The 15,044-nt window shown below is 42.8% G+C and overlaps 1 protein-coding gene across 1 annotated transcript in view; it reads right to left on the bottom strand.

Moving 5' to 3' along the window:
- Positions 1–13,663: 13,663 nt before the first annotated feature.
- Positions 13,664–15,044, bottom strand: part of LOC309552073 (neuronal acetylcholine receptor subunit alpha-3-like) — a gene marked incomplete at its 5' end in the record, with an annotated part of 49,885 nt that continues 48,504 nt past the window's right edge. Inside the window, one exon of the mRNA XM_082252844.1 lies at positions 13,664–13,865. Within this exon, the coding sequence (XP_082108970.1) occupies positions 13,743–13,865 (123 nt within the window). The 3' untranslated portion in view covers positions 13,664–13,742. The remainder of the gene's footprint in view (positions 13,866–15,044) is intronic.

The raw sequence follows: 15,044 nt of genomic DNA, 5'->3' as shown, positions 1-15,044 counted from the left end.
GAGCCGCGAACCACCGGAGGGCTCTGTAGCTGGCGTCCAGCCTCATTTCCTCCTGGACCAATCTTTCGAGCTCCGTCTTCCCTTCATCTCGCGGTCGTTCCCTCAGGAACACCTCTCGCGCACGGTACTGCTTCCGGTACATCTCTGTGGAGGAGGGAAGGATCTTCCCCTGATGGTGCCGCTCGTGGCTTAGCGCCTCATGCCAGAGTTGCCGGCGGATCACATCCTCCCAGCCGAGCCTGGTGTGCTCTGTCGCTGGTCCCCGATGGTGCTTCCGCATGCCTTGCAGCCTCCTCCCGAACTCCGCTTTCATGCTGGCTGGTCCCCGTATCACTCCTCGGCAGCTGCCCAGATCTTGAATCCTGGTGGTGGTTTGGATGTCCTGGACTGCAGGAGACATCCCACCGCTGCCAACCAATGTAACGGATCTTTGTACCCCAGGTGGGCACATCCGCCGGATCTGTGTCTCCTGTCCTCCAAACGCACCCACAGCCTGCAGAGAAGCCATATCCAGCCCTTAACCCCTCAATCACGAGACAATCCACACAGGTGTTGAGGGTTAGCCATGCAGAGCTTAAAACTGTTTATTACATTCCAAGACAACAGTTTTACATACAGTTAGGGAAACTCCCCTTAGCCTTTCCACAGAAGGGGGGGAAGGGAACCAACCGATGAGAACTGAACATTTGTACATTTGAAACAAGCAGTCTTAATACACACCCCCTGCGGAGAGATGTCTCCAACTCAGACCATTGTCTGCCATGAATCCACACACTTAGACACAGAAACAGGAGGGGGGGGGGGGGGGATGGGTTGTAACATTACATTACATTAACTCAATGCCATGAGTCAGTTGTTCAGAGGATGAATAAAGGGAAAATAAAATGCAATGTCCCAAACTCATAAGAAAATGACACAAAGGGGTTTACAATCCAGGGACAGGGTGATCCGTCACCCATAGTGACGGCTAGTACCGTCACAACCCCTTTTCCTCTGGCCTGCTGATCCTTGTCCTCTGCCCTTTTGACCACTGTCCTCCACCCTGCTGACCCCAGTCATCTGTTCTGTTGACCCCTGTCCTCTGCCTTAAAGACCTGTATCCTCTGCCCTACTGACCCCCTGTACACTGCCCTAGTGACTCTTGTACACTCCCCTGCTGACCTTCCATTCTCTCCCCTGCTGTACTCCTGCACACTGTCCTGCTGTCCCCTGCCCTGCTAACCACTGTATAGTGTCTACAAACTAATGGCCACTGTACACTGCCCTACAAACTGATGACCCTATCCTGTGCCCTGTTGACCCCTGTAAACTTCTCTACTGACTCCTATGCACTGCCATGCTGACCTTGCCTCTTCTGCCCCACTGACAATTTTTCATGCACTCCTTCTTTAGACAGGCTAGGTCTGGCACTGTATGTAAGACTGTAGAGTAAATCTGTGTCATAGCAGTTTACATCGGTCAGTGATATCGGAATGGTGTAAGATTCTGGTACCTCCGGTACCCTTAATCACCACTTTCTCTGTAATGCGTCCCACCTTTCTCTTCAGGTGGTACGCATATACCTTTAAGAACGATGATGTCACTGCTGAGCGCCGCAGAGCGGCTATTTCAACCGCCGGCGGTCTCACTCACATTGTTCGTTCAACCTGCCTTGTTATCCACATGCTTTCAAGCCTGTCTCTCGATCGGAACTTCCAGCTATTCCCTTTACCTGGAGCAGACTGGAACCTCGCTACTGATCCCTGTATCTCGCTACCGGATCATTCCTTATCTACTGGACCTCTCTAAACTACTAACATTACAAGTGATAAGTACCCCGCAGGGGAACCCTCCATAACCTTATTGCACTATCTACCTATGCACATTAAGGACTGTTACTACCTATCCATACTATCCTATTATTCTTTTTAAGATTTAATTTCCTAGTGACCTACACGCCTGCAGACAAAAATAAAAAAGCGGATGCGCTATCACGATTAACCGAAGAAAACTGCGCCGAAATCCCTTCCATTCCCATAATACCCTATGAACGCATTATTGGTGTTGTCCGTTCCTTGAAGGAAGAGATTTTGCACAGTATAAGAATGGATTCACCTCCACCACAACTAAGTACTGATGCAGAAGGCTTCCTCTATTACAATGACAAACTCTACATACCCCCTACTATGCGCACCCAGATCTTGGAGTTATCGCATGATGTGCCCATGGCAGGACATATGGGTATAACGAAAACCTATAATTTGCTCACCAGGCAGTTTTGGTGGCCTGATATGAAGACGTCTGTACAAAAATTTGTTTCTTCATGTGACATCTGTGCAAGGTCCAAAATTGACACTACAAAACCATCTGGACTACTTTGTAGTCTACCAATACCCCAGGTTCCATGGGAAGTTGTGTCCTTAGATTTCATAGTAGAACTACCACCCTCTAAAGGATTTAATACCATCCTAGTGTCAGTGGACCACTTGACAAAGATGGCACATTTCATTGCTATCCGTAGACTACCTTCATCTAAACAAACAGCAGAACTACTGATGAAACATGTGTTTAAGTTGCATGGAATTCCAAAAACTCTTTTGTCCGACCGTGGTTCACAATTCATCTCTAAATTTTGGCAAGCACTTTGTCAAATTTTACGCATTGAGCGAAAGCTCACTTCTCCCTACCATCCTCAGACCAACGGACAGACTGAAAGAGTCAACCAGTGCATTGAGCAATATCTACGTTGCTACACATCATACTTGCAGGATGATTGGGTGGATCTCCTTCCTCTAGCAGAATTTGCTTACAACAACGCAACCCACAGTTCTACGAAGCAAAGTCCGTTCTACTTGAACTATGGGTTTCATCCCACTCTTCTTCCACCACGCATCCTGCCATCGAGTAACCCAGTAGCCTCGGATTACCTTACCCAAATAAAAGACTCTTTGGGTTTACTCAATACCACTCTATCACACGCTCACAGTCAACAAAAAAAGTACTACGACCTTCGTAGAAGACCTTCTCCTCAGTATGCTATTGGGGACCTTGTTTGGCTATCGACAAAGAACTTAAGATTAAAAATCCCTAGCAAGAAGCTTGGACCTTTATTTTTGGGACCCTTCCCAATTAAAAAACTTATCGGAAAAGCTGCAGTACAGCTCACCCTACCAGCAGATCTCAAGATCCATCCCATCTTCCATGTGTCGCTACTGAAGCCCCATGTTCCTAACCAAGGAATAAGGCCTACCATCTTGCCTCCACCTCCAATACAAGTTGAAGGCGGAGAAGAGTATGAGATCAAGGAAATTTTGGATTCTCGCATCCATAGAGGAAGACTCCAGTATCTCATAAGATGGAAGAACTATGGACCCCAAGACGACACCTGGCTAGATACCTCTGATATTCATGTGCCTAGACTTATACGGAACTTTCACTTGAAACACCCAGAGAAACCTGTCCTATAGGCCTTCCGGAGCCGGCCTTAAGGGGGGGGTACTGTAAGATTCTGGTACCTCCGGTACCCTTAATCACCACTTTCTCTGTAATGCGTCCCACCTTTCTCTTCAGGTGGTACGCATATACCTTTAAGAACGATGATGTCACTGCTGAGCGCCGCAGAGCGGCTATTTCAACCGCCGGCGGTCTCACTCACATTGTTCGTTCAACCTGCCTTGTTATCCACATGCTTTCAAGCCTGTCTCTCGATCGGAAACCTCCAGCTATTCCCTTTACCTGGAGCAGACCGGAACCTCGCTGCTGATCCCTGTATCTCACTACCGGATCATTCCTTATCTACTGGACCTCTCTAAACTACTAACATTACAAGTGATAAGTACCCCGCAGGGGAACCCTCCATAACCTTATTGCACTATCTACCTATGCACATTAAGGACTGTTACTACCTATCCATACTATCCTATCATCTGCACTGTTACATAGATTGCTAGCTCTTGAGCCTACTACCATCTATCATCTGCACTGCTGCATAGATTGCTAGCTCTCCTGTCTACTACTATCTATCCTTGCACTGGGTTAGTCTATCCTGTATTTGTCATCTGCTGTCCTCACCACCTGTTAGCATACTCGATACTAACCTATCTGCATTCCTAAATACCATCTTGAACTCTCCTATACAAACCTATCAAGTGATTACCATCCTTGTCACTGTTCACACCTGTCCCTTCAGCACATCACCTTCATACTATCATATACATCCTATCACTCCAGGAACATCTCATTGAGGGTGTATATATCTGTATGTTGAAGCTGACAGGCCCACGGTGATGAGTCCTGGAGAGTTGGATCTGGTATTCAACACATCTCTACATGACTACTGAGTGGAGATTTTGCAGCTGCAAATCCAGCCTATACTAAAAACGCAGGAGCGTTACAGATTGAACGAACCTTAAAAATGGATTCAGCAGAATTACCCACTCAAGTGACACAATTAACACAACAAGTAAAAGCGTTAATACTTGCTCTGACTGACGTACAAGAAAAGAATCAGACTCTGACACAGCAGGTAACCCAGCTCTCACGGCTTACTGCTGTTCAGCCTCCTGAACCTAAAATAAACCCTCCTCTAGTGTTTACAGGTGATCGGAAAAAATTTTGTGAATTCAAAAACGCATGTCAATTGCTTTTTTTGTTAAAACCTCGTACATACCCCACTGATCAAATAAAAGTCTGTACCGTTATTTCATACTTGACGGGTGATCCACGGGCCTGGGCAGACTCTCTCTTTGAGAATAATGATCAGATTCTCAACACCTATTCCTTATTCCTAGCGGAACTCGCTAGTTTATACGATGACCATAATAGGCAGAGTACTGCTGATATTCAGTTGAGGGCCTTAAAACAAGGAAGGAGACCTGTAGAAGACTTTGTATCTGAGTTCAAAAGATGGACCCTTGATTCAGGGTGGAATGACACATCTTTGCGAACTCAATTCAGACTCGGGTTATCGGAAGCTGCTAAAGACGAGCTCGCCCGAGCGGATTTACCTGGCACCTTGGAGGCCTTGATACAACTTAGTATCAACATCGACAGACGACTGCGAGAAAGAAGGGCTGAAAAGATGGGAATGCCATTGTCTAGTCCTTCTCAGATTTCGGCCTTTGACCCTACTCCCATGGATGTAGGAACCATACACCCACCTTTAACGACTACTGAACGAGCTAGAAGAACATCCAGAAATCTCTGCATGTACTGCGCATCCTCGGATCATTTGATAAGCACCTGTCCCCTTGTCCGCAAAAAAGAGGGTGAGTGTTCACATGTCTTGCTGGGAGGATTAACGACTTCCTTTTCTAACCCCTATCTTTTTGTTCATTTAATATTACAGTGGGACCAAACTAGGATCACCACCAAGGCTATGGTCGACACTGGATCTTGTGGAAACTATATTGATACACGCTTTGTTACCTTAAATAAAATACCTATTATTTCAAAATCTAAGCCTGTTTCTGTTTCATTAATGGTATTCCACTGTCTTCTGGTCCAATCACCAACCAGACACAGGCACTCCTTGCCACTACCAACGAATCACATGTGGAGACCATCACCTTTGACATACTATCCTCACTCCATTTTCCTATTATTTTGGGACTTCCCTGGTTACACACACACACCAACCAAACATAGATTGGAAAAAACGGACTTTGGTTTTCCCTTCTCACTATTGTGAGAATACGTGTAACCTCCCATCTTATGGGAAGATTCTGTCTGTGGTGTCAGATGAAATTGCACCACTATGCTATCAGGATCTGTCCGAAGTGTTCCTTGAGAAAAATACTCAAGTGTTGCCTCCCCATAGGGATTACGATTGCACTATCGATCTACTCCCTAACAGCAAATTGCCTTTCGGTCATGTTTATCCCCTTTCACAGGATGAACTTTCTCATCTCAAGGAATACTTGGATGAGAATTTGACAAAAGGGTTCATTAGACCCTCTACTTCTTCCACTGCTGCAGGACTTTTCTTTGTCCGCAATAAGGATTCCAGTCTCAGGCCTATTATCGATTATAGGCAATTAAACACGATTACGATAAAGGATCGCTATCCTTTGCCGCAAATCCCTGAACTTATTGAACAGGTGCGTGGGGCTACTTATTTCACCAAATTAGACCTGAAAGGGGCATACAACCTAATCCGAATCCGTGACGGGGATGAGTGGAAAACAGCATTCAGAACCAGATACGGACTATTCGAATACCTTGTGATGCCATTCGGGCTATGTAATGCTCCCGCAGCTTTCCAAAGATTCATAAACGACATCTTTAGAGACTTACTTGATGTCTGTGTTGTAGTATACCTAGGCGATATACTTATTTATTCTCGATCTATGCCTGAACACATAAAACATGTAAGACTTGTGTTGTCCAGACTGCTCTCACACAGACTATATGTGAAATTAAAAAAATGTCTATTTCATAAAGAAGAAATATTATTTCTAGGATACTTCATATCCAAAACTGGAATTAAGATGGATATGAGTAAGATATCCTGTATTCTAGACTGGCCTATACCAACAACTCGTAAGGCCCTACAGCGATTCCTTGGATTCTCGAACTTCTATAGGAAGTTCATCAAGAACTTTTCCGCTATTGTGAGACCTCTCACACAACTGACAAGTAGAAAAAAAACATTCAAATGGTCAGAAGAAGCAAATCAAGCTTTCTGCTTGTTAAAATCAAGCTTTACTTCTGCTCCCATACTACGCCATCCAGACCCATCCCTCCAATATATTCTAGAGGTAGATGCGTCAAATATGGCAGTAGGAGCAGTTCTCTCCCAACGACCAACAAACACTTCATCACTCCACCCAGTTGCTTTCTTTTCAAAATCACTAAGCAGCCCAGAGGTGAATTACCCAGTGGGTGAAAAGGAGTTGCTTGCCATAAAACTGGCACTGGAGAATTGGCGACATCTGCTCGAAGGTACCCAGTTACCAATACTCATATATACAGATCATAAAAACCTTCAATACCTCCAGACTAACAAAACTCTCTCCCACCGGCAGGTACGATGGTCATTATTCTTTTTAAGATTTAATTTCCTAGTGACCTACACGCCTGCAGACAAAAATAAAAAAGCGGATGCGCTATCACGATTAACCGAAGAAAACTGCGCCGAAATCCCTTCCATTCCCATAATACCCTATGAACGCATTATTGGTGTTGTCCGTTCCTTGAAGGAAGAGATTTTGCACAGTATAAGAATGGATTCACCTCCACCACAACTAAGTACTGATGCAGAAGGCTTCCTCTATTACAATGACAAACTCTACATACCCCCTACTATGCGCACCCAGATCTTGGAGTTATCGCATGATGTGCCCATGGCAGGACATATGGGTATAACGAAAACCTTTAATTTGCTCACCAGGCAGTTTTGGTGGCCTGATATGAAGACGTCTGTACAAAAATTTGTTTCTTCATGTGACATCTGTGCAAGGTCCAAAATTGACACTACAAAACCATCTGGACTACTTTGTAGTCTACCAATACCCCAGGTTCCATGGGAAGTTGTGTCCTTAGATTTCATAGTAGAACTACCACCCTCTAAAGGATTTAATACCATCCTAGTGTCAGTGGACCACTTGACAAAGATGGCACATTTCATTGCTATCCGTAGACTACCTTCATCTAAACAAACAGCAGAACTACTGATGAAACATGTGTTTAAGTTGCATGGAATTCCAAAAACTCTTTTGTCCGACCGTGGTTCACAATTCATCTCTAAATTTTGGCAAGCACTTTGTCAAATTTTACGCATTGAGCGAAAGCTCACTTCTCCCTACCATCCTCAGACCAACGGACAGACTGAAAGAGTCAACCAGTGCATTGAGCAATATCTACGTTGCTACACATCATACTTGCAGGATGATTGGGTGGATCTCCTTCCTCTAGCAGAATTTGCTTACAACAACGCAACCCACAGTTCTACGAAGCAAAGTCCGTTCTACTTGAACTATGGGTTTCATCCCACTCTTCTTCCACCACGCATCCTGCCATCGAGTAACCCAGTAGCCTCGGATTACCTTACCCAAATAAAAGACTCTTTGGGTTTACTCAATACCACTCTATCACACGCTCACAGTCAACAAAAAAAGTACTACGACCTTCGTAGAAGACCTTCTCCTCAGTATGCTATTGGGGACCTTGTTTGGCTATCGACAAAGAACTTAAGATTAAAAATCCCTAGCAAGAAGCTTGGACCTTTATTTTTGGGACCCTTCCCAATTAAAAAACTTATCGGAAAAGCTGCAGTACAGCTCACCCTACCAGCAGATCTCAAGATCCATCCCATCTTCCATGTGTCGCTACTGAAGCCCCATGTTCCTAACCAAGGAATAAGGCCTACCATCTTGCCTCCACCTCCAATACAAGTTGAAGGCGGAGAAGAGTATGAGATCAAGGAAATTTTGGATTCTCGCATCCATAGAGGAAGACTCCAGTATCTCATAAGATGGAAGAACTATGGACCCCAAGACGACACCTGGCTAGATACCTCTGATATTCATGTGCCTAGACTTATACGGAACTTTCACTTGAAACACCCAGAGAAACCTGTCCTATAGGCCTTCCGGAGCCGGCCTTAAGGGGGGGGTACTGTAAGATTCTGGTACCTCCGGTACCCTTAATCACCACTTTCTCTGTAATGCGTCCCACCTTTCTCTTCAGGTGGTACGCATATACCTTTAAGAACAATGATGTCACTGCTGAGCGCCGCAGAGCGGCTATTTCAACCGCCGGCGGTCTCACTCACATTGTTCGTTCAACCTGCCTTGTTATCCACATGCTTTCAAGCCTGTCTCTCGATCGGAAACCTCCAGCTATTCCCTTTACCTGGAGCAGACCGGAACCTCGCTGCTGATCCCTGTATCTCACTACCGGATCATTCCTTATCTACTGGACCTCTCTAAACTACTAACATTACAAGTGATAAGTACCCCGCAGGGGAACCCTCCATAACCTTATTGCACTATCTACCTATGCACATTAAGGACTGTTACTACCTATCCATACTATCCTATCATCTGCACTGTTACATAGATTGCTAGCTCTTGAGCCTACTACCATCTATCATCTGCACTGCTGCATAGATTGCTAGCTCTCCTGTCTACTACTATCTATCCTTGCACTGGGTTAGTCTATCCTGTATTTGTCATCTGCTGTCCTCACCACCTGTTAGCATACTCGATACTAACCTATCTGCATTCCTAAATACCATCTTGAACTCTCCTATACAAACCTATCAAGTGATTACCATCCTTGTCACTGTTCACACCTGTCCCTTCAGCACATCACCTTCATACTATCATATACATCCTATCACTCCAGGAACATCTCATTGAGTGTGTATATATCTGTATGTTGAAGCTGACAGGCCCACGGTGATGAGTCCTGGAGAGTTGGATCTGGTATTCAACACATCTCTACATGACTACTGAGTGGAGATTTTGCAGCTGCAAATCCAGCCTATACTAAAAACGTAGGAGCGTTACAAATGGCTGCATATTGCTGTATTAAATAAATGTATGAAGCACTGGGAGAGGCCGTCTCACCCTTTAAGTTCCAGTTTTCAGTTCATGAACGGGCTTGGGACATTGCTTCTTAATCTGGCCATACACTTGTAAATTGTGGAATGAAAGTTCAGACAAATATTTGTAGGGACATTGGTACGAAAATTCTCATCAGTACAATTGATGACATAACGAATGTTGTACTTCAATAAATATTTGTTTTGGATTTTTGAGTGAATGGACTTCACTGAAAGGAAACCTCATTCGCTCAAGAAACATTTTCCTTCCCAGTTCTTCGAATGTTTTGTCTCTGTGATCAAAAACACACAGCGATTTGACCCAGCTGACAATTAGAAAATTGAATTAATTGTCTTTTAAATTAAAACTTTCAAACTAGTTTCTACTGGTGTATAGTCAGCTTTACTTCTTCCCTCTTCTCTGCTGAGTGTCAGCTAGACGAACTTTTGGAAACAGAACTGCTGTTTTGGGGGATACAAATATGGCCATGGGCTGCAGGTCAACCTAAGAGACCTAGGTTAAATACCTATGCATTATTTAGTCTTGTGTCTTCAAGCAATCAGCAGAAATATTTTCTCCACAAGCCTATTTCACTCTTATAAATATATATTTTTAGGAACACCATTGTTACCCAAACATGCTCATAGACACATATAGTATATAAAGTAACAGCTGTTCCCAAGTCAACAGGACAAGGGATTAATTCAAGAAATGTCTTGTGGTTTATGTTCGTTAGTTAAACTGGTAACCGTTGACATGTTATCTGATCATTTGTAGTAATCAGATAATGTCACATTTATACAAAGCAGATGTGAATATATTCTGGTGATGTGGTAGGCAGATAATTCAGTAGTATTTATGAAGTAATTTCAACTTATATATTTATATGAACACAGTCCAGCACATTTTAATTTTTGCTAAATAATAAAACATGTATTTTTTTTTTTTACATTTATAGGCATACAGAAAAAAAATAAATAAATTAGTATTTGCATAAGAAGAACTGCCTGCAAACAACTATTCTAGCAAGTCACCTATGTCATCATTAGGGTTGAGGTTCAGGTTTACCACTTTCATAGGTTTGAGGTAAATCCTGTGTTTAAGGTTTGCAGTCCCAGAGAATAAATGTGGAAATTTGGCAGACCGAATAGAGACCCAACGCTCATTTTTAGGACTATCTTTTGTGTATCAACAACAGTTGGCTTCTGCTACCTATCCTGGCAAATTCTGGTGCTTCGCCAATGTAAAGCTGCCATACAATGTTTCCACAGCTGGACCTGAGCTGCCATATTTCTAACATTTGCTGCAGAGCAAATCCTACATTGCACCTCAAAGTTTACAGCCTATTTGGTGCTCTGGCACTGTAAAGGTGCCACAGAATGTTTCTTCATTTAGATAGCAGCTGCAATATGTCTAATGTTTGCTGCAAAGTAAATACTGAATTGCATCTCAGAGTTTGCAGCCTATGGTAAACACAGTAATTTCTATTTTAAGTTAAAACCTGCTTTTCTCTCCCTGTTATATTGAAAACTAACCAAATTCCTTACATATTGTACAGCAATAGAACAAACAATGTGGCTACTGTCTCTGAGACAATACACTCTACTTTGTATTGCAAGAAAAAAACTGCCTCATCTCTCTCTCTCTTATACTGCAGCCTAAGCTGCTTGCATACTGTCCAGCTACTGTGCAATATTTATGGCAATTGTCTCTGAAATAAATACACTCTTTTCATTTCAAAATTAAACCTGTCTGTCTCTCCCTCTTAGTTTGCAGCCTAACCAAGCTGTTTATATAATGTACAGCTGCTGAACCACAATATTTGTGGCTATTTTCTCTCAGATAATACACTCTGTTTTATATCAAAAGATAAAACCTGCCTTGTCTTTTTCTATTTGCTGCTACTTCATGGAGTTGTATGCTGTCTAGGCACTAACAAAATTCTATTAAGCCCATATCTGAGGTCTACATTTTGATTTTTTTAGAATAATTTGGGATACAGAGGTTGGAGAGGGTTTGGGAAATGTGAGGTTGTAATATTGAAATAGTTGTGTACATTTGACATTATTAGGGCAATACAATGTAGCAGAAGCTCACAAACTATACTATTACTATTACTGTATAGCCAGTTTGTACAAAGTACAAGGACTCTAGCTTTATTTTTTTAAGACTACACTTTCCTATACCTCTTCGATCTGTTATGGCTTCTATATCTGCTGGTCAATTCATGTCTTGTACTGCTTGCTAAATAAATTCAGGTGTTGCTGCCAAAACTACCTAAAAAGATTTTTTTTCAAGTTGAATTGAATCCGATTGGTGTACTGCTGCTATACTTAGGTCAAAATAAACATTAAAAAATAAATTAATGAAATTTAAACTGTTCTATAACACTATATACAGCTTAAAAGGTATCTCGACTTTCATGGAAAAAATAGAGCAAATAAAAAAAATAACATATACAATTGCTACACAAGCAAACTTGAAATGTAATGTTATTAAAAAGACCTTTCCATTTCAGTTTGCAACACTGTAATTTTCTGTAATATTCAATGCAATATGGCATTCGGGAGGCATTCTGTACCCTGCTGGTGTGCAAAACACCTCCAAAACTGTAATCTACTGCTTGAGTGATTGGCCTGCTGAGTTTGGTTGTACAGATTTCAATCAAGATTCAACGCATCCGAGTTGAACCAAGACAGATTGGCCAGTCCCTGGTCATTATGCAGGATTGTGCTTACTTTTATATTCATTTCATCATTAAATCAGAACTATTAGGTTGGGATGGCCAGCTCTAAGTTCAGCCAGAGTTCATGAACATTTTAGAGGCATTTCAAAATGCAGCATGAGTTGCCAAAGATGGAACTGTAAGATAATAAAACTAGCCACAAAATAGTTAGATAACAGGAAATTATTTATTTTATAAATGTATGTTGGCTTATTTACTAGTCAAAGTAGGGTTGCTTTATTTTTACTTGATGTGCTGAAAACATTTGAATTTATTTGCTAAAGAAGTAGGATTAAAAGAAAATGTGAAGCTGTGTTCATCTTAAATTCCCAGTCATGTGTAAGGGATATTTAGAAATCTTATATTTTTGATTGTACATAGCTGGATATTTGAAGATAATTGAGAATATCCTGAACTGTACTATATCAAGTGTGTAGTAGCGTGATGTGGTGACTTCAGGAGCAGGTCTATGACACCCTACACTCACAGCATTTCCTTCAAGTGATATTAAAGTCTCATTTTCTGTTTAAAAATAACAAACATGGTATACTTACCTGCTCCGTGCAGTAGTATAGCCAGCAACACTGATCATTGTATTCTGACAGCAGGGAAGGTTCCCCACTATCAGAATACAATACCACAGTAGGAAGAATTCCCCATCCACATCAAATGTGTGGATGTGGGAATCAGATAAAGAAAATTTTCATTCAAACCACTGGTTGAACAAAAAATTATCAATGTATCATTTTTGTCTTTGCCCAGAGTTGGATGCAGAAAAGATTCCCCCATCCACTTATGCGATGTTTCAATGTGGATGGAGGAATCTCTACCACTGTGGTATTGTATTCCTGCTGGTTGAACAAAAAAAGATCAAATTATAGGCTGCCTTAAGCCAGCCATACATGAATTGGAATTTGGCCACTGGTTTAACAAAAAAACGATCAATGTATCATTTTTGTCTTTGCCCAGAGTTGGATGCAGAAAAGATTCCCTCATCCACTTATGTGATGTTTCGATGTGGATGGAGCAATCTCTCCCACTGTGGTATTGTATTCCTGCTGGTTGAACAAAAAAAAAAAAGATAAAAGTATAGGCTGCCTTAAGCCTGCCATACATGAACTGGAATTTGGCCACTGATTTAACAAAAAAATGATCAATGTTTCATTTTTGTCTTTGCCCAGAGTTGGACTTTTATTGGTGTATTTATGCCAGAATTCTATTGTCTACCCTGTAAAACAATATCTGTTAAACTATTCATTTTATCACCCAAAGCATACCATGTAGACATAACATTTGGTGATTTCTCACAAAAGAAAGCATAAAGAATGTAACTTTTCAAATTGCAGGTGTACGTGTGTGTATGTGTGCCATGCACAGTGTATGTAAAAATGTATGAATCAGTTTTATTCTGTTTCACACAACAGCCTCTTCCATTACATAGTCATACATGTACATGCATTTCAATATATACATGGAAAAAATGCTCTTCTTTAGTCTCCAAATACCAGGGGCTGCATAAAAAGTCCAGCTGTGCCCAGGATGCAGACCAGTACAAAAACCCAGAGGAAGATACGATCAATTACCATAGCGACATATTTCCAGTCATTCTGAATCTAGAGAGAAGAGAATAAATATAAACATAATTATTATATTTTTTTACTGTATATATTGAAGCACTAAAAAAAAATCTACTTACAGCACAGCAGCTTTGTATTCTGTCAAATGTCTGTCACAGACCCCCCAACACTAGAAGATAAGCATTCTGAGGGCTCCCGCTCATAAATTTAACAAATTAAAATACCCCACCTGATCAGCCTAGGCCTTTGAGTCCTAAACACACCGCATTGGTTGGCTTGTAAAGTCAATGCTTGTGTAACAATCCTACAGGCTCACCTGAGTCAGAGGACTGCTGGCCGGAGGTAGGAGTGGAGCCCAGTGGCAAAAACCGCAGGCAGTTAGTAGGTGCTGGATACCGGATGGACACCGCGTAGTACTCTGATGAGGACACGGGTTCACCTGAGGTGCGGAAACTAAGTGCTAGCTGGTTTTCACTAGAGCCCCTAATGGTGGGGATAGACTGCGCTGCAAGCTAACACCAGGACGCGGTCCTCAGGATCACCCAGCCAGGCAAAGTGCAGGTTCGGTCCGAAGGCAGAGGAGCAGACAAGGGATAACCAGAAGTCAGACGAGCCAAAGGTCGGGGCGGGCAGCAGTAAGCGTGGTCAGACAATCCGGATCGGCAACAGAGGTAGCAGTTCAGTAGGTAGGGACAAAGCAGAAGAGAAGTCGGTAGTCAATTCCTGGTCAGCGTTGGATTTGTGGTAGTAGTTAAGAGCAGCAGGTGAGGAGTAGCTTGATCAAGGCTCAGGAGCTCAATAATCAGCAAGCTTGAGTGCACGGGGCTGGACTTATATAGGGAAGTACCAGGTGTCAGGAATCAAGGGTGATGAGCAAGGCTTGGCAAGACTAAGGTTGAAATAATAGGCTTCAGGGAGGAATGTTCAGGGAGGAAAGTCCAGAGAGGACGGGAGCCTAGTAAGCAGGGCTACCGCCTGGGATGTGGCTGGTCACGGGTTCGAATCCCGACAGTACTCCCCCCCCTTCCAAGGTGACCTCCGGGCACCGCAGGGGCAGGCTTACCGGGGGGGCGTTGGTGGAACTCTCTTACCAGTCTGGGGGCGTGGACGCTTTCTTCTGGTTCCCAGGAGTTATCCTCGGGAGGGTAGCCCTCCCAACCAATTAGATATTGTAGTCTTATCCGGTGGATCCTGGAGTCAAGGATGTTTGCTACA

This window comes from Pelophylax lessonae, assembly GCF_965119305.1.
Source record: "Pelophylax lessonae genome assembly, chromosome: 4".
NCBI classification, from domain to species: domain Eukaryota; kingdom Metazoa; phylum Chordata; class Amphibia; order Anura; family Ranidae; genus Pelophylax; species Pelophylax lessonae.
This window is presented reverse-complemented; position numbering and strand designations above follow the sequence as displayed.